Source organism: Castor canadensis, chromosome 4, assembly GCF_047511655.1.
Source record: "Castor canadensis chromosome 4, mCasCan1.hap1v2, whole genome shotgun sequence".
In the NCBI taxonomy this organism is placed as follows: Eukaryota; Metazoa; Chordata; class Mammalia; order Rodentia; family Castoridae; genus Castor; species Castor canadensis.
In genome coordinates this window covers 104,172,878-104,194,138 of record NC_133389.1, presented here as the reverse complement: position 1 = coordinate 104,194,138, position 21,261 = coordinate 104,172,878, and the positions used below count along the sequence as shown (strand labels likewise).

The window sequence follows — 21,261 nt, the reverse complement described above, 5'->3', positions numbered from 1 at the left end:
TGTGACGTAGGTTGGGATCCACTGGAGGGTCCCACCCCACCCCATATGCACGCATCGGATGTCCAGGACCACCACACCAGTACCATTCTGACACATACTTTACGGAGCCTCTGCTCAGTGACAGCACATTTCCATATACAAGAAATGTTACCAGAAAGATGATGGGGGCTGTGAGTGTAGCTCAGTGACACGCACTTGCCTAGCATGCATAAGGCCCTGAGTTCAACCCTAGCACTTAAAAAAAAAAATGGACAAGACAATGAAGATCCCTACTCTAGGGAATCTTGTATTTTTGGTTAAAGTGAAATTCACCCAGTGTTACTGATCTTCAGACTGTTTAACCTAAGAACACGGAAAAAATAGAACTACAGAAAAATTAGAATCAAATTAGTCATTCCATTTTAAAAGCCGTCTGCAATTTTTCTTAAAAACCACTGTGTGAGCCAAACAAAAGTATGTTATGAGCTGAATTTAGTCCATAAGCCAACTCCTTTAAATTTGTGACTTACCGTTTTTATTTGTTCTAAAGAAACTCACCTCCCCAGGACAAAGAACTTCTATAGAAGGTCTGTTAGTTAGGTTGGGCTGTAGTCCATAAGGATGTGCAAACTACTGTCTACTCACAGATTGTGTGTGTGTGTGTGTGTGTGTGTGTGTGTGTGTGTGTGTGTGCCGTTGGGGATCCAACTCAGGGCCTCATGCATGCTAAGCTGGTGCTTTACCACTGAGCTATACCCCCAGGACTGGTGATTATTTTTTAACAGAATTTATTGTTATAATTGGACAGAGCTATCAACCAAGGATATTTTTCATACTCAACTCTTGAGACTATATTACTCACTGCTACTTTAAAACTCCTCAAAGACATAATTAGCTGGCCAAACTTAACCATCCTGCCATGCACACCTCAAGTTTTGCTAGGAGCACCAGCTCTACCCAATCAAGGCCTGCCATGATAGCATCTGCAAGCTTACCTCCATGGTGTGAGTTTTTCCTGACGATGTCTGTCCATATGCAAAAATGGTCCCGTTATAACCTTCAAGGACATCTTCAAACAAGAAAAACATAAAATTAAGTCATTACTTTGATCCTATGCTGGGTTGGTTGCATATTTTAAAGTTAGTTTCCAAATGGTCCATCTCATTTTTCACACAAATGACATGGGCTAACTCCATGTGCTTTTTATGTAGAATTGTGAGATAAGAACAGAAACCAGCACCTCCACTATTCCACAAATAGAAAGAAATGAACTCACATTTCTACAGAACATATTAATGAAGAAGGAAGGAGATACACTTTTCCCAGTAAGATCAAGCAGAAACTTTTTTAGTAGTATATTTAACTATTCTTCTATACAATGATCTTGAGATCACTTGGGAAGGATATATTATCCATGGGCTAAGCTTCTCGAACAGTTTAGACTGCAATGTCTCACATAAAGGCTTGGTTTGGGTCAGCTAACCTCGACCAGGCCAGCTCCTAAGGGAGTTTTCTCATGGAGGTCTTACCAGAGCCTCATTAGAACAGAATCCAGAACAGGGAGGGTGGGTGGGGAGCTGTAAACTGACCCCACGGTGACAATCCATTCAGCAGGGAAACCAGCAGGGCCCCCACTTAAATTTAATGCCTCTGTTTTTTCAGTACTTGTGCTAGCAAGGCAGCCCAGGTCCATCAGCATCAGGAATTTCTTTTAATTACACAATGAACACACTGTGCAAACCCACACGCACGGCAGGCCAGCTTCCGTTTCACACAGGGATTGGGGGAGGCGTGCAATGAGGGCTGCTTTCTGCTGAAGTGCTGAAGATTGTCTGTGGGAATTCTTTCAAAGCAGCAGAGGTGATTAAAATATATTCCCTCCTGCCTTCCTGCTCATCCACACAAACATCACCGAAATGGAAACAATGCATAATTAATATACCCGGCCCGCCACTCCGCACCAGGGGAGGAAGTCTTCACACATGTGGACAGTGAGGGCAGAGAGAAGAGCCCCATGCGGTGTCCTCTCCAAGGCCATGTGAGAAAAGCAAGCCCTGCAATCAGCTCCATCCATCCATTGCAAATTGGGAAGCAGGGAGGTACACTCTGAATTTTATGTTGCTGGTTTTTTTTTGTTTTTCTTTGTTGAGTTTTAAAAAAAAAAAAGATTTCATATGCATTTTACTGATCTGAGGTTGCTGGAATGTGAAAACTGGGATCAGAAAAGAAAGGATTTTCTTTCTGAAAGCTTAAAAATAAAGAAAAATTAAATGTTGAGTTTTTTTAATTCTAGAAGCCCTTAAGAGTTTGCATCAAGCCATGTTGGGGGAGGGGGTGGACTATTCACATGTTCACACATATCCACATATCAGACTTCTGGAAATGGCTTCTGGAGTTGGTTTCCCTGGTAACAGCAGAAAGCAAAAACTTGAAGAAATGAGTGTTAGGGTTAGAGGTTCAAGATTCAGTTTCCATGAAAATGCCAACTTGCTCAGAGAAAAGGTTTTTATTCCTCAAGCCTGAAGATGGTGGTGCCTCTATACTTCTGCAAATATGATGTGCTTTGAGGGACCAGAAGGAAAGAGTTCTCACCCTTCAGTTGTGCTTTTAAAATTCTATATTCACAACACAAACAATTCTAGGCAATTGGAATGTCAGCCACAATCACAACACAAACCTTCTGTTTATTAGAAATTCAACACCTTCCCCCAAACTGAAAAGGACTTTTTTTTTTTTTCTTTTTTGGCAGTGCTAGGGTTTGAACTCAGAGCCTCACACTTGCTAGGCAGGCGCTCTCCAGTTGAATCACTCTGCCTGCCCAAGGCCCTCTTTATTTTAAGCCCCTGTGTATGAAGGGCTTGAGGACCTATTAGTCCAGGTGCTCCACAATGCTAAGGGCTCCAAGGCCAAGGTCCAGTTCCCTTTCTTTTTTAACAGGGTGGCTGCCTTACCTCCACTGTCCACCTTAAAAGCAATCATGCATCCAGGAGTCCCCAGGAATAGAGCAAACTGTCACATCCTAAAGGATATTCAGGTCAGAGCCCAACCCATGCATCTTCCTCTGCCAGGAAGCAAGGAGGCCTGACATCTGCATGAGGCCACCCAAGTCCACTCTCATCAAACACAATGCATACTCCCACTAGCTTCTAAGTAGTTGTTGCTCCCAGAAGTCCTGGGATTAAGGACTGGGTCATGTCTATGGGAAGGAGCAGCATTTCTTGTTTTGGACAAAAACACTGAGGAACACATGGGACTGTACTAGGAATCTATTCCTCACTACTATTTCAATTAAGCACAATTTCTTTTTTTTTTTTTTTTTTTAAGAAAAAGAAAACCTATGCAACCCCATTAGAATAAACTCCTTTTGGCCTGAGTATTTACACTCATATTACAATTGATTCATTGCTAAAGAACTTCTCCCAAGTTCAAGGTTGAACGGAGCTAAGGTTTCCCTATATGGACTCAATTCTGAACTAGACAGTAATTTAAAAAGAAGATAAAAAAACAAAAACAAAACTCTTTTAACCCAGCATTAGCTGTTTTCTTCCAGGTTTTGGGAGCTCATATGTTTGCTCAGTCTATATTTAATTTTAAGTGGAAAGGAGAGGCATGGGAACAAACAGTGAGTTCAGAAGGTGGGTGCGAAGGAGCACAGAATGCAGGAAGGTGAGACCCAACCTGTGCTCAACACTGTGCAGAGCCACGCAGTGCTCTGCCCACCTCCAACAGAGACACCCACAAAAAGGCACTTTCATCACACTGAATGGCAGACAGTTCCTGGGCTCAAGGAGTGCATTTGTTTTAGTCTCTACTAAAACAGAATGACTGTTTCTACATGCCAGCCACACTCAGCCAGACAGAACCTTTCTTTGTGAAGGGGTCTGGCGTGATGTGATCTCAGCTCACACCACACAGCCTGCCACAACTCACCAACCAGCACCCGTCCATCCAGCAGCAGGCAAAGCCAAGTGAGCTTCCACAAATCTGAAGGCCTTCTCCCTCCCAACAGGAGCGGAGAGGATGGGACACTTGGAAATGCTCTCTGCCTCCAGTTACAGATTTCAGAAGCCCAGGATTGCATCCAAGGCATTGGACACTTCCGAGTCCAGGTCTTGCTGGAGCAGAAGTTAGTTCCATTGTTAGTTAAGAATTTGGGGAAGATGTGATCATTGGTGTTCCCAAGGAGGCTGTCGTGGCCTCCTACGCCTTTCCAGGAGAAATGGTGTCCTCTCGGGGGCACTACGGTTTCTGACAACAGTGGCTGAAAAGCTACGCTCATCTTGGAATCCTAAGGCTCTTACCAGCCAACCAAACTACTCAAGTAGGCCATGCCACAGAATGTCTAGCTGGACACCAGTGGCCAAGCAGAATGCTGGACCAGAACAGCTCGAACAGCAGTCACCTCCATGCCCAGGCAAAGGCACAGTGTGTTTCAGAATGGAAACGCACTTCATGATTGGCAAAGAGCCACAGCTACCACAAGGCTCTGGAACCACAATTGCTATTCTCTTTCCTCTACTCTCCTCCCACACCCTTTCCTGTTCTTGTCCTCTCACAATACTAGTCAATTGTCCATATGGCCTGACAGAAAGCACCAGTTCATAAAATAATTATTTTGTGATTTGCTTAAAAGGGGAAGGGTAGTTCAGAAGAATATAAGTCAGTCGGATAAACCAGACTCAAGTCCCAGCCACACTCCCCCAACAGATTTGGCCAAATTCCTCTTTGGTATAATGGGTATAATAATGCTCACACCTCATAAGGTTCATATTTAAGATGTACTAACATGTAAAGTCCATACAGAGTACATGATAAGTAATGATAGCTACAGAAAGCCATTTCTTCACGGGTCATATATAATAATAAAATAGATCTGAGTATCTCATCCTAAGCTTCAAACTTTTCAATGGATCCCCACTGTCTACAATTGCCACCAAACTCAGATCCAGCCTAATTGTTGCAGCCTCGCTTCTCATCTCGCTGCCGTACACCTTGTGCCCCTCCAAAGTGCCCAACCATGTCACTTAACTGTGTGTTTGCTTTTGCTGCTTCCTCTGCTTATAGAGTATACAGTTCTCAGGACCCACCCTTTCCAAATAGTCTTCTTAATACTCCACTCCATTTCCCCACCCATCAAAATCTGTACTCCCCTAGCCTTTTACACATGTCCATCCTTAAATCACACAATGCCTCTGTGCATGATAGTGACATATGTGTCTTCCTCTTTCTCTGTACTCAAAGCTCCTTGTAGACAATCTTACTTGGCTTGGTGACTCCAGTCCCTGGAAGTGCTTACCACACTGACTTATTTATGCACTTGCATAAATAAATGAAGGAAGTTTAAAGAAATCCAAACTGGGAACCCAGAAGCAACCTTCTCTAGTGTCAGGATAGTCCACATTTAGACTATGTGCAAGACAAATGCTCAGAGTGGCTTCCACAGGCTGGGACGTGGTTGCCAGGACTTCAATACTATCGAGTAACCATGGTGCTTAATTCCTAGGCATCCACAGCAGCCTTCCTATTTACAGTGCTCACAGACGTTACAACCTCTTCTTGGAGAAATGGAGAATTCTACATGCTCTTTTAGTCAACATTTTGAAAAAAACACATCAGACAAGCATGGGAGCGTGAGAGATGCCAGGACTCTACAAAAATCCCAGTGAAGTTATACGGGATGGAAAAAACAGAGAGAATAAAACCATTCAGTTAAATGGAGTCTTCCAGTTCTTCAGAACCATTAAGGCTTTAGATAGACTTAGGAAGGAAAACCCACCAGTCCACCACAGTATCATGGCAACCTTCAGAATCATTTAATTAAAGTCTCAGTCTCTAACAAAAACATTTCCACCACCACCTCCCAATCCTGACTTACGTAAGGCTCCTATGGCAAGAGATACCTTAGCCATTCTCAGTAAGGTATTCCAAGGAGTTCTTGCTTACATACCTACATTTTACCTTGCTGATGCAAAGGGGCATGGCCACCTTCTCTCATGCTAGCCTCAGTGGAGATTTTTTAAAGTTCAATCAGTTCAATCAGGCCTTCATCACTCTCCAACAATGTCTTTTTTTTTTTTTTTGCGGTACTGGGGCTTATACTCAGGGCCTACACTTTGAGCCACTCCACCAGTCCTTTTTTGTAATGGGTTTTTTTTGAGATAGGGTGTCATGCACTATTTGCCTGGGCTGACTTCAAACCTTGATCCTCCTCATCTCTGTCTCCTGAGTAACCAGAATTATAGGCATGAGCCACTGGCACCTGGCTTAACAATGTCTTTTAGAGGAGAATAAGGTACTCTTCCTTGCTACCAAATAAGTATGCTTATATTATATTTATGGCACCCTAGAAATGTCTGTTTATCATGTTATGTCAAAGCCTGATACTATTCGAAATGGTTTTCTTTGTGGCTCACCACATACATGGGGTCTCAAGTTATCCAAAGTTAGATCACATCTTCACAAGAATTTACTAGGGACTCCCTATTTCTTTTTTTTTATTATTTACTTTTAGCTAATACATAAAAACATAAAAATGATACATATTACTGTGGTGGGACTGCGTATTTATGACATTTCATACTGTAGAAAAATCCAAACATTGAGAGGAAATCAATTGTCTGGTGAATAAAAACTTAAAGATTAGTACTATTGTTTCTTAATCACAGGATTTTTTTTAGTAGAGTGCATCCATTTCTAATTACATTGGCATAGAGGCGGCAGGATGTATTCAAATGGCCTTCATGTTTAGCACAGCATGTGGTAAATACTATTTGCTTCTGATAATGAAAGGGGATAGAAAAAAGAAGGAAATTCTGGTATGTATGTGATTAATCTTACTTCAATAAAAAAATGAGTAAGCCCAATAATAGAGGGGAAGGAGGGCTGAGTAAGAACAAAGGAAGAAGACATGTTTGAAAAAAAAAAAAGCGGAAACACATTTAGATTAAAAGAGAAGCAAAAGAGTAAAAGTAGAGAAAAGATAAAAATTACCACCAGATATAGGACCAAACTATGAATTCAAAATGAGCTCAAAATCAGGCATTATTTTTTTCTCTTCAGCTTTCTATAATAATCGTACTGTGAAGACCTTCAAAATTAATTGATGTGTGCAACAAGAATGTGAATAACCATACATCTCAGCAAGGAACATTACATGCTGACGTGTCTCCCACGCAGGTGTCCAGGGTCAGAATTAATCTAACAGATGTACCCAGGGCTGATTTTCATGAATTTCAAATAGTTAGGTTAGTCAGCTCAGCTTCTAAAAACAAGCAGATCTAAAATGGCAAGGTTGCGGGGGAGGGAGGTGTTTTTTGATAATTTTTTTTTGTTTTTATTTTTTTAACTTTTTGAATGCTGAGCTACTTATACAGGTGGCAGCACCAAGATGTCTGAAAGCACAATGGCCCTAGCATTCAAATCCGTGATGATGAAAAGCAAAGTAGCAGGAGGTGTCCCCTGGTTCCATCCAGATGGCAAGGTCCGCCAAGGCAAGAGCCAACCTGCCCCTGATTTGAAAGGGCAAGGGAAAGCAATGTGTAAATTGCTTCATCTCCCTGCTGTTATTTTGATACAAATCCTCCAGGGTCAAGGCCAGTCCCAGAGAAAAGGACTGATCTCTCAGACATAAATGCAGGCTGGAGGCTACTGGTTTGGAGGAACAAATGTCAAGTTCTGGGTAGAATGGCTGAAAGTGGGTTAGATGAAATTATAATGAAGGAATTCTGAAGAGCACAGAACAGCTCAATAACCAACACGGGAATGTGATTTTACAACACTGTAGAAAATTCCTTGATGGATAAACTTTCCACATTTAAGACTTCCTTCCGACAGATATTAGTAAAAAGGAGACAGCTACATAAAATAAATCAGTCAAGGATTTACAACTGGAGCATCAAGAATATATATTTCCTCCTTCAAAGGAAAAAAAGGGAAGTCCTCTACCTGTAATATTTTTAAACCATTCCGGAAATAGTGTAACCATAGCTTACCTTGCTTTTGCTTTTAGGCTTTTAGACAACAGAATAACTCTACCAAAAAGGTAACAAAAGAAATAAAGGACACACAGAGGGACTGAATAAGTAGCCTGACATCATAGCAAGTCAGGACCAGAGCCAAGGCTGGAATTCAGTGTTTCCAATTAGCAGTCCTCTGCTTACAGTCAAGGCACATTGATTACCGGGCTGCAAATATCACTTAAGGTTTTCAATTACTCTGAAAGGCCCAGGAGGAAATAAAGAAATAGCACTTACCTTTGACAATTTGCTTCGCACATGCATTGTAAACCTGCTCTTGGGTTGTGTTGGGTGGCAACACTCTGTCAAAGACATACGGCTTCCCTTGCTGAAAAAACAGATGAAAGAAAGAAAAGGGCAGAAAAAAACACATTAGAAGCTTAGGAATAAAAAGCACTAAAATTAGTGGTGAGGCCATAGACAACTAAACCAGCAATCCTATTCATATGGGCAGTTCCTTACCTTATCAGGGCATTTTTACAGCATGAACTACATTACACTGTAGTATATTGTTTGTCAGGAATCTGAGAGGAAAAAATACATTCTTAAATCTAAAACACTTTTTTGATGAAACGTAGGCAGATACTTCATTCACTAATTTTAATATTTATTTATTGAAAGTTTACACTGGACTAGATGCTGAACAAATCATAAAACAGTACTGGCTCATGAAATGTTTAATTAAATAGAGCCAACAGTTAATAAGAAAAAACAAGAAAATGCAAAGCGCCCAGGTATAAAATGATGGGGAAGAGAAGGTGACGAAACAGGCAAGGAAGGCCTAGGTAAACAAGCTACAGTTAAGAGGACCATGGAAGGATCAGAAAGATGGAGGCTCAGGAAGAGCTGTAGAACATTCCAACAGAGGGCTGAGCAGGTAGCAAAGGGCCTGGCATGTTCAAGAAACTGTGAGGTGGCACATGCTGAAGCAGGCAAGGATGTTAGAAACCACTTCATGCAGGGTGTTGCTAGCCAAGGTAACCTGTGTGGGTTTTATTTTGTGGGAAGATGACATGGTCAGATTTAAGAAGTTGCTCTTAGTAGCCTGATAGCATGAGGTTTTTTTGTCCCAAAGACTTCAAGTGTTTTCCTTTGCATGCATAAGTGATGCCTTCATCATTGGGTTGAGGCTTCTGAGACAAAGCAGCCTCTCTGTGCAGTACAACAAGACATTTACCAGGGTGTGGGGTTTTGTTTGGGGTTTGGTTCAATGCTGCACCATGTGCAATTCAAGGAAATAGCCAGTAGATGGGAGGGAGGGATCTCAGCCACATGGGCCCTGGTGCCCAGTCACTCTCTGAACTTCTCTGTGCCAGGCACAGAAGGGGGAAAAGTTGTGGGCAAGACACAAGGCCAAACATCACCTCTATAGTGCCCAGGCAAGAGACAGATCCTGTCCTTCCCACAGCCTGATCTGCCCAGGAGGTCCTTCATCTTTGTTTTCCCCACACAGCAGAGGGGAGGGTAGAAGCAGGCAAGGGAGGAGGAAGCAGGGCCAAGAGTCTCCTTTACCTCCACCCTCACCTCCTACAAGCAGATTTGGAGCTACCCAAGGACAGTCTGACTCCCTGACAAGATAACTGCTCACTAGGGATCCAAGAGCGAGGCTGTTACATCCTGTAACCTTCACACGAAATAAGCACAGAGCTAGCTGTCAGACTGGCTTAACAATTTCCATTTATCACTGTGGGCAGAGCAGACTTTCAGCTGTATGCCTGCTCCAGTCTTTTTAGCCAACCAGGTATACCAGTTACTTCCAATTTGATCTTAGAAAAATGAAGAATTTCCACGTACTATAAAGCACCAAAATAAATAAATAAATAAAATGTTAAAAGCTTGCTTTTATGCACAGCAGCAAAACCAGAGTCCCTTTGCTGAAATTATGCAAAGGGATCATTTTTGATGCTTCATTCCCAGTTTTTGTCCCATCAATTAATGAACCAAATGTTTGATTGAGTAACCAAAAAGTATTCCTTACCACAATCTATCACTAATTCCCAGCCCGCTACATTCACATTAGTTTTTATCCATTCGTAAAATTCAACCAAATGTTAGTAAGGTAAAAGATAAGAATAAATACAGTTTTCCTAAATATTTGTCATCCATCGAACCTTCTGAAAGAGAGGCAGTTTTGCTTCATTTAAAACAAACCTACTATCTCTCTAAATTTAACAAGAATCACCCAAATAAACCATCTTGTTTACAACACAATCCTGCTTTGGATTGTACTTAATACAGCAGAAAAAAAAGGTCCTACTAAATTATAGTGTATGGTACAAAAAGATAGGATACCCAGTTTTGCCCTTCAATTTAAGATGTTTATTGGAGTACATTACACTTTCACTTTAAGAGAGGTACTGAACAAGAATTCGTTACTCCTCTTGAAATAATACTATTTATCAAGTGACAAACATAATATAATACTTTTCCATGACCCAAAAGTTAACTCCCAAACAGCAGCTGCCATCAAATCTCTATGACTAGACTGACACTAATAAAAGATACAATTTTGAAAGTGATTTGTTATGAGACCTACTTTGTCAAGAATAGCACATTAAGTAGTTAAAAATGTAGACATTTTTATATGCCCTTTCATGCACTGAGTTAGTTATAGGCTTTTATTTTAGAAACCTTAGAGTCTTAAAACAGATCAATTAGAATTTACTGAATATTTTCAGAGAACTGACTTATACCAGGTGTATATACAATTGCCATTAAAATACACACACACGTTAAAATTGTATGAAAATCTCACAAACACTGACCAAGTCTTGAGCAACCCTTTCACATAGCCCTCAAGAATAGATTGTCCCTGTTTTGAGGCCAGGGTGGCTGAGGGTTCTATAGGCAGGCACTGGGCCCAGCTTACTCTAGTTATAACTGAGTTATAGCTGTGGGACAAACTTTTCTAACAACATTGTTATATAAGTGCTGGAAACTAGCACTTAGAAATGGATGATGTCACCACCATGCACCATCATCTAGGGACACATTTCCTTTCCAGGCGTCCATTCAGCACGTGGTTCTCTTTAACCTCTCTGGCTACCCACATCAGTGTCCTTTGCTGGAGTCTCTTTCAGATTTCTAAATGAGCCTGTTCTCTGTTGTACTCTGAACCTTTATATAATTTAAATGAACATTTCAGCTTTCATCTCTCATCTAACCTTCAGGTTCATATGGCTACTAGACATTCCCACTTAAGTGACCACGAGCCATCCCAAACTTAACTAACCAAAACAGAACCATCGAGCCTCTATATCTAATAAGAACCGTACCACCAATCACTTAGTTACTCATTCAGCATGTTCCACAGATCCCACATCCAAAATATAGAGCAATATCTATCACTTGTCACCATCCATACCACACAACTTCAGCTCACCATTCTCCACTCCCTTCCACAAATCAGGTAGAGTCTCCTGACTGGTCCCCTTTCACCATTCTTGCTCCTAGCAGTTTGTTTCCACTCAGCAGCCAGAGTGAGTAAAACTGAAAATCAGATGATAGCGCCTTCTAACTGAAAACCTTGCCATGACTCCCATTATACTTGGACTAGACCTTCTTTGGCCTCAGCATCCTGCATTCTTCTTTCACTACAGTGTGGGCCACTGGATTTCCTCCTGCACCATGCTCATTCCTTGCTCAGGGTCTTTGCTCGTAACCTCTCATTCCCCTTAGATTTCTCTCACTCCAAATCTTCATTTGGCTCACCACAGATCTTCATTTGACTATCTCCTTATCATTCTTCTGATCTCAAATTTCTCCTCCTCGAAGAGGTTCCATGATCCTAACTAAAGTATCCCCAAACTGGCATCACTATCATATAACCTTATTTGGTTTGTGTCACAGCAATTAGCATGTAACCTATTCTCAACCAATCAAAAGGACCACTACAATTAAAGTATTTAACCAGCTAAAACAGAAGCCATGTAAAACGCAGGCCCTAACTGTATATAGGCCAACCTGCGGCATCTAGTAGGGACACTGGATGAGACACACGCCACCACTCATTACTATAGAAAATAAATTTGCCAGCATTGTCATGAAGCCTCCACAAAGAGCAATGCTAACTGCATAGAAGCAACGTAACTAAAATTAATAACTTACTAGGATCACATACAAAAAATAACAGCAGATGGTTCTTATACTTTTATAGTCAAAATTAAAAACAAAAAAAATCATACCATCAGAATTCCTATCAAGTTGTTGAGAGCAAAATGTCTATGAACCATATGGCCTGCCTATTAATACATCTGACCTGTTACCCAACAACTGTTCCCCAGACTGGAAGGAATGTCTACTGCAGGAGGCAAAGGAAAGCAAAAGACACAGAGATGTTCAGAAAATGAGTACCAGCAGGGATACTGAGGAAAGTAAATCAATCATCACCAAGAAGGGATCATCAAGAAGAAATCCAAGAGCAACCTCTAAGATCAACCGAGCATTGTGACCAAAAGTTGCCAATGATTTGAATGATGTTTCTTCTATCTCTACTGGAAAAGAAATAGGAAAAACTTTTTTTTCTCCTTTTATTTTATTGTTTTTACACTTACTTACATGTGTATACATTATTTGGGCCACACACATCCCCTCCCACACCCCTAACCTCCCGCTTCCAGGCAGAACCTGTTCCACCCTCTTCTCCAATTTTGTGGAAGAGAAAACATAAGAGATAATAAGAAAGATATATCAGGAAAGCTTTTTTTAAAACTAAAATTTTCACAGAGAAATTTAAACTCACTCTGTGGATATGAACATGGAGTTAGCCACTCAACCTGCTAGCAACACACAACACACATTTCCATGAGCCCTGGAAGAGGATCACCAACCTGCATGCAACTTGACTACCAATAACCATTAGAAAGCTGTGTGCTTATATTGATTTTAAATCTGCTTTCCTGAAGCATTAGGTCTGGTGCTGATCTCCAGAATATGACAGACAAGGCAGCTGCCTGTATGATGGCTTTGCTTCTGTCTAGGAGCTAACTGCTCACCATCCAAATTTCTTTCCTCCTATCTGAAACAGAAAAAGACTTGCTTCCTCAAAGCTATAAGGATTTGTTTTGACTTGAACGACTCCAAAGATGTCCACAGTCAGGATATAAGTAAAGCATTATAATAGTTTGCATAAAAAGAAATTAAATAAGATAAATTCATGAACATGTAGGCCTTCATAACCTGAAACAATATTTCCAAAGCATTAACTAAAGGCAGAAATCTTTGGGTTAGTGTTGACACTTACTTTTATCAACACAAATATTCTTCCAGAAGGGTTTGTTTGTTTGTTGTTTACTAAACTATAATTGACTACATGCCTGTAATCCCAGCACTCAGGAGGTTGAAGAAAGAGGATCACCAGTTCAAGGCCAACCTGGGATACATAGCAAATTCAAGACCAGCCTCTGCTACACAGGTCATCATGTCTCCAAAACAAACATACATAAAAACTTACCCCTTTAAGAATACTGTGCAATTCAGTAGTTTGCAGAATATCCACAAGGTTTAACAACCATTATCACTATCTAATTCCAGAACATTTCCATCATCCAAAAAAAGAAACCCTGTATCCATTAGCAGTCACCCTCCATCCCTGCATTTTCCCCTGGTCTAGGCAACCACTAATCTATTTTCTGTCTTTACAGTTCTGCCTGTTCTGAGCATTTCATACAAATGGAATCATATAGTATATTAAGTGGTTTACAGAAAAGTGAATCGCTCACAATGTAACAACTCAGAACTTGTTACCTGGTGCCCTCACAACACTGAATCACATCTCAGGCTCCTCCGGATCACTAAGTCTGCAACTCCTGAACTCAGCTCCATAATATGAGGAATGGGCATTTAATTTCCAAGTGTTCCTGTTTCAGGACCACTCGCTGTATTCTTTCCATGTTCAACCACAAAGCCCATTCAGGAAAGGTGAGGAGCTGGGTCTGGATCAGGCACCCATCCACTCACCAGCTTTGCTACTACAACTTTGAAGCCTTCCAGAGAGTTGGGTAAAAATACCCACTGCAACCCTGACAGAGATGCTGCACCTTCTCTCAGTCCTTGAAGGCCAGCCTGGGGCTCACAGCCAGCTCCTGCACCTCTCTGCCTGTGGGATAGGCAGAGCCTGGCTACTGGAGCCCTCCGGCCCTCTGCAGAGGCCAGAAGGGAATGCGGGCTCAGGCTGAGTATTTCCAGCCCGTGGCTGATGTGAGTGAGTGAGTGAGGGGTCACCACTTTAGCTCCCTTGCCCAGAGTTGGCACTAAAGTGGGCGGAGGATGACTGCAGTAGGTGTTCCATACTGGCCACAGAGTTTCCTGGTGGGAAGAAGCTCCCTGTGCCCGTGGTGGTTTTCTGTGTTGACAGTCCTAGTTTCTTTGGCTTCCCTGCCTCACTTCACTATTCTTCAATGTTTCCTGGAATCACTTTCCAAAGCAGCTGGCACGTCAATCCTTAACTCTGTGCCTGCTTCTGGGGGACCCCAAGTAAGGCAAAATCCCAGACATTATACTCCCTAAGGGTCTTTCATTCAGTAGGTCCAAAGAGATTCTGGATTTGTGGAATCACTATCAAGCATGGGGCCATCACTCTGGGTGATGCCCAGCCAAGCAAAGGAATTGTAAGTCCTTGTTAAAATTCAACAAGGTAAGCTGACTGCAGAAGTGCCTGTCTGTAGTCCCAACGCTCAGGAGGGCTGACACAGGATTCCTGCTTGAGCCCAGAAATCTGAGCCCAAGAACTTGAGGCCAAACACTAGACAACATAGTAAGACCCTGCCTCAAAAAAGAAAAAAAAAAACAACCTGTGGCCTTGGGACAGTGCCCTGGAAAAAGAAGTGATGCCTTCCTTCCTAAAAGTGCACTGGTCACTTGCCAGGCGGTGGGCTCACAAGGCCACATTCTCCCAGAGAATTACCAATTTCCAATTTCCATAAATGAGCACTACTGGCTCCTTAAGGCCCTGGTCTACACCTGCTTTATACCTGATGGCACAGGGCAGATGCACCATACGCTGGGTGCAAAGGAGGCTCGAGGCAGGACCTCAGGACACCATCAGATGGTGCAGGGTACAGAAGAGATGTACTGTATCTCTCCCATGTGTCAGAAACTTTACTTGGCACCGACCATTCTCATCTCTCACCTCCAAGATTAGTCCTGTCTTCTGACATCACTACGCCCTTTTCCACCCTCCCCTACCCCTATCTATCTGAATCTGGCCTGCAAATTCCCAAGACAAGAAAAAAAAAAAACCAAACCTCTGCTTCTTAGGGCAAACTATCCCACACCTAGCAGTGACTCTTAGCTCTTTGTCTTCACTGTTCTACCCTCTCCCAAGCTCACCAATTTCAAGTTTAGCCTCACACAGAGATGCTAGGCCATGCTGACTTCACACTGGCAACATGTTCTGGTCTCCCCCCTACTGCCTGTCCCCTCTATGATGGAAAGACACTGTGACGGGATATAGATGCTAAGCCCAAGAGAGCCCCAGATACCCCCTTGCCCCTCCCTACGCTGGCTCTATGCCCCAAGGAAGGCACTGGTGCCAGTTCCGGGCAAAGCCAAGGCTGCTCCCAGGAGAGTCTGCAATGAAACAGACATCCACAAAGCAGTGACTGGCTCCTAATGGAGTTGCCAAGGCAATGCCAACCACTTCACAGAGGGAGAATGAACAAAGGCAGCACACAAGAATGAATCTTGTAAGCCTTCTTCCTGCAGGAAACCAGGCTACAATTCTTTTCCTTGCTGCCAAAATTCCCGCTGTGTGCACACATAGGCACTGTCAAGATTGCAGACAGATAGGGAAAAATATCTGGAAGGCAAACTGCCCGAGTGATAATGAAGAAATTCAGGATTAGCACCTAGCTCACAGGTGATAGAAGGCAGATGTGTTATCTCTCTTAAAGGGAACTTAAGTTTCAAAAATAAGTTCTAGCTGGACACCAGTAGCTCATGCCTATAATCCTAGCTACTCAGGAGGCAGAGATCAGAAGGAGTGAGTTCGAAACCAACCCCAGGCAAAAATTTCCTGAGACCCTATCTTGAAAAAACCCATTACAAAAAAAAAGGGGGCTGACAGAGAGGCTCAAGGAGTAGAGCACCTGCCTAGCAAGTGTGATGCCCTGAGTTCAAACCCCAGTGCTGCCAAGATAAATAAATAAATAAATAAATAAAAATAAAGTTCTTGTTTGTATGTGATTTTCATTTCATATCAAAATAAAAAGAACTTTCTCTCCCACCCCCAAGTTCTTCCCCTTTCATCTGTACCTCAACTGCCACAACCCAAGGTACAGAAGAAAAGGTCAAGGCAACCAGTTCTTCTCCAGGAACTCGCCCCTTATCCATGTCATGTATTTTCTAGTCCTCTTCTCTGAAAGTGTGAGATGCATCTTTCTGGCTCTAACATGCGATCATCGTAACGAGCGGCACGGGTCAGGGGTTCTGTGGTTTTCTCATAAGTGGTTTTTGCTTTGAGCACATACAGCCTGAGTTTAAAGGCAAACTAGGGAGGGCACCACATTCTTCATGCTCAGAGAAAGGAGTACAAATTGCTGCAATAGTTATTCAGTAGATTTGGTGCCAAGTCAAGTCTGAAAATAATTATATCTTCCTCACTGGAAAGAAGGTGAAAAAGTCATTTCACTAAAAGAAGAATTTATTTTGCCAAATGCACGATATCAAGGATAATGTAAGCCTTCTTTCTGGGGCACGGCTCCCTGGACACAGGTTCCTGATGCAGCCCTGTATACTCCGGTCAAACCGCCATTCGACAAACCTCTCTCAGGTAAGGTTGAGGCCTGTGGTGGCACCACCAACATGAAAGCCACAGGGTGGCACATGTAGAGTTCTCTTCCCCTTACTCTAAAGACAAAATATAAGAGCTTTTGCCAAGACTTTCACTTGGCTAGCTGTGATGCATATAGAAGCATCTGGTAAGTACATACTGAGAATAATTACTGCAAATAGAATTAATATTCCATTAATACTTTTTCAATCTTCGGAAACAGCCTACATAATTATCCCATGGATAATTATATTATAATTATCCCATGGATTGGACAGCAATTTTACTTTCATGTATGTTTAGGTCCCTCGTCTCCTTTATTCTTCAAGATTTGGGGGATGGGCAAGAACATTAGCTTCCCTTTTGGGGAATGGAAAATAACTTCCCATGGCTATGTGGATGGCAACAATTTGAGTGGAGAGAGATCCAGAATTTCTGGTTCCCAGCCAAGTCTCCTATCCATAACACCATATTGAATCTTGTATCTGTTCCTTCAAGAACAGTTGTATGTTTATTTCCCTCAACTGCAGATGTTCTAAGAATTCCACACATTCGGCCAAACTTGTGACCTTAAACAACTTACCTAAGTTTTCCTCTCTAGAAAATGAAAGCTGGAATCTTTCTGGCTCTAGCATGCTAGAATAACAGAACATGTCATGTTTAGAACATGACACAGTATAACTCCAAGTGCAATAGCTTGTTTTGCCCTATTACAGATAACTCCCACAAATCACAGAAAAAAAATGCCCCACAAGAGAATCATTCCATTAACCCAAAGCAGCAGTAGTCCCTAGGTTCAGGACAGCTGTGTAATGATTGATGTCTAAGGAGCCACTCTCACTCAATGTTAATGCATGGCGCCTTCAGGGGAAAGCCACTGGCTGCAAACTCTACACATGACTTTGACAGCCAATGAGGCCTAGGCAGGACAGGCCGGACACAGGCAGCATAAAGCCATGCATCCCGGTCCAGGGAGACATGGTCCTCTCAGGACACAGGATATTTGACCCACAGGTATTGGTGGCATGCCCGAATGGCAGATGAAGTAGTTGGGGCACCAGAAAAAAAAAAAAAAAACTTTTGAAAAGATTTGGTGTTGAATTTAGCCATAACTTTCTATTCAGAAAAACTAAAAGAAGTGCTTTTAAGCACAGATAACACATGAGCTTTGGATCTTGTAAAAGGTTTTTAATTTTGCTTGGTCACTTGGGCACCACATTTTGCAGTGTTTAAGATATCAGAACTGGGTAGACTGGCCCAAGTGAATTGAGAGACAAATCGTCCCAGCAACTGCCTTCTGCCTACCCTAACCTCCTTTCGGACTCGAAGTTCCACCATTTGAATCATTAACTGGTTAGATTAAAAAAAGCAGACCATAGTTAGACCATTAGGCTAACTCTCCAGTCTTCTGCCAGGAGTGGCAATTCATTTGTCATTAGTTAACAGAACTGAGAAAACTTTCTGAGAGGCGAAGGGGATTTTCCAAACTAGGCAGAAAAAAATGAGTATGATGAGGGAGAAGTACCAAAGATAAGTGCCGCTCCTTCACAAGCAGTGCAGCACAGGTCAGATCACTGTTTAAGCCTAGTCTTCCAAGCAGGTCTCCCTCTACTACCTAGGTCAACTACAGCTCAATAAACACCCAGAACACTCACTATACCTTCCCCCATGAGAGAGAGCCCTGTGTTCAGTTCTCATCTCATGCTTCCTCCCACCGTCTCCCTCTTCAAAATCTCCTTCCTTTGGACATAATAAGTCTTCTATTATTTTCTGTTTTATTCTTCCTCTAACAACTGCCTCATCTCTACCCTTTTTTGCTCTCTAACTTCTTGGAAGTTTAGGCTTCTCTTGACTCCACTTTCTCTTCTACATCACATCCTGCCATCTTTTTTCTTTTCTTTTTTTCCCCCTTCTCAGTTGCTTAAAGAGTTTTCTGGCCTCCTAATCCTCAATTCTAGGATCCTTTGAGAGCCTGTCAATATCCTCAAATTTGACAGACCATTTAGAACTATGCCCCAACCAAGCCTTGCTGAAACTCATGGACACTGCACACACCAGCTCTGCTTCTTTCATCTCTGACTTCTTTTCTTCCTCTATAACTAGTTTTCCTTCCTTCAATTTCCAAAGTCAGAATGTTGTTCCTTCTCTTCTCCTTTCTGGTCTTCTCTTCCACCTTCTCTTCTGTACTCTGTCCATGGAAGAGCTTAAGACTCATACCGTTTCAGCCATAAGCCATGTGCAGAAGACACAAAAATCTGCCTCCAACTCTGAGAGCGAAAACCATGTTATTAACTGACTAAAATAATTGGATGATCCCAACTACCCTAAACAATGTACAGTTGGCTTTCCATAACTACAGTTCTGTATTAGAAGGTTCAAACAACCACAAATTTAAAATATTTGAAAAAAGATATTGCCTCTGTATGGAACATGTACAAACTTTTTTCTTCTCATTATTCACTAAACAATATAGTATAACAACTGTTTACATAGCATTTAAATTACATTAGGTACTGCCACTTCATATAAGGGACTTGAGCACCAGGAATTTTGTTATCCACAGGGTGTACTGGAACTGGCCCCTCATGGTTGCGGAGAGACAACAGTACGTTGAAGAGAGCACTCATGACTTTCTCCTTCTCTTCCTCCTCTTGAGTTTACCATTATTCCCAACCATGTAGGCTGAAATCTCAGAGCCATCTCTCCCACTACTCTCCTTCAGTGGTCAGAGTGGTGCTTCATTTCCCTGGTCTATCTCTTGTTTTGTTTTTTGTTGTTATTGTATTTTTATTTTTTCATATCTCTTATTTTGCATCTCAATCACTTACTACTTTTCATCCAGACTCCTGCAAGAGCCTTCTAAGTGGTTCACTGTCTCTCTTCCCCTCAATGTACCATATCCTTTGCCAAATCCATCTATCTTTGACCCAGCTCCTTTTAAAAAAAAAAAAAAGGTGCTTAACAACTTGCTAGGATGTAGAATGTTTACTGTATATAGGCCCCCTAGTGAGGCACCTTCTACAACACAGCAAGTAACAACCTTCCATGTGCATCCTGCCCTAGTGACTACTCCAGCACCACGCTCGAAGCTGTTTTCTCTAACTGGAATACCATCTCAACACCCTGACCTTAGCACGTATCAGCACACTACCTGTTCTTCAGGACTCATACCAAATACGCGCTCCTCCACGATAAAGACTTCTCCTCAGCCTCCCAAATAAATGTTCTCTCTTCCTCCTCCTTCTCCTTCTTTTTCTCTTCCTAATTCTCCTCCTCCTTTTCCTCTTTTTCTTTTTTCTATGGCACTTTGATATTCATCCAGGTCTCCAATCACAAACTACCTCAGATTATTGTCATTTGGAAGCAGCATGTCATGGAAAAATTGCAGGACCCAGGCAGGGTTAGAGCTCAGGGTGAGACAAGGCTAATGTATCTGAGCCTTTGCTTTACCAGGGCATAATATAGATTACTAACAACTACTTTTTAGTGCAACTGTCACTCTTTGCATTTTATAAGTGACAAGGTCAGGTTCAGAAATGTCTCTGGATTGCATAGGGATGCAAAACCCCTATTTGCTTCATACATTGGTTTTGAGAACCATTTTTAAAGGAAAATCTAAATAAACCTTCTAGCTTCACTTGCTTTTAATTGGCTTTTAAAATCACTAATTTTGGTGGTCATGAAGCTGAACAGTCTCCCACTAGCTTCACTGTAGATAACACCTCTGATGCATGGGCTATGATGATAGCTGTTGCCTAGCTTTCTTTTAGGTGACTTGAAGGCTGATTTTGTTGAAACAACTGACTCTTCACTTGGACCTATGCAGGTGTCTGATAGGTGACTGAAACAGAACTGATGACACCAAGAGGAGGAAAACTAAGATATTTAAGATTTACAGGACATTGTAACCTTGACTATATGCATCCAACTACCATGTTTCACAATCTTCCATTGCAGACCACTGGGGCAGTGCCAAGAGGTCTCCAGTCAACAGCCCTTTTCTTCTTCCCCCTTGTCTAAGGTTAAAAGCTTGAAACTTAGGAAGAGTTAAGATGGTCATTTCCATACATTAGTCCACTACCTTCTCATTTGGAGCATTCTAAATAAATCTTTCTCCTTGTTCCAACAACTTGTCCCTGTTTGAGGGCCCCTAGTTGAGTGGGGAGTAAACAAACTTGGTTGGGTTCAGTAACAAGGCAACTATTAAAAGCATATAAAATCAGTTTATGAGTTGCAAAGCAAGTTATTAACATCATAATTTTTATAGATCCTTATTTAAAGACATTTCCCATCTCTCCCATCTTTGGAGTCCCAGCAGCACTTATGATAATTATTATAAGTATTTAAATATATAATTGGTTTAATTAAATTGGATTTCTGATATCATTTTTTAATTGATAGCATTTTAATTTTTCACTCCAAAATAAACATTGCCTATAAGTAGTCCATGTGCCAAACGTAGACTCCCTTGAATCTCCACAGCAAAGCTCCAGAGTT

At 41.8% G+C, this 21,261-nt stretch overlaps 1 protein-coding gene across 1 annotated transcript in view; it reads right to left on the bottom strand.

Annotated features, from left to right (window-relative positions):
• Kif5c (kinesin family member 5C) overlaps positions 1-21,261 on the bottom strand; it is a 148,415-nt gene that overhangs the window by 91,184 nt on the left and 35,970 nt on the right. The window contains exons 2-3 of the mRNA XM_074070719.1: positions 8,232-8,322; positions 975-1,048 (exon numbers count right to left, since the gene is read on the bottom strand). Coding sequence (XP_073926820.1) covers positions 975-1,048; positions 8,232-8,322 — 165 coding nt within the window. The remainder of the gene's footprint in view (positions 1-974; positions 1,049-8,231; positions 8,323-21,261) is intronic.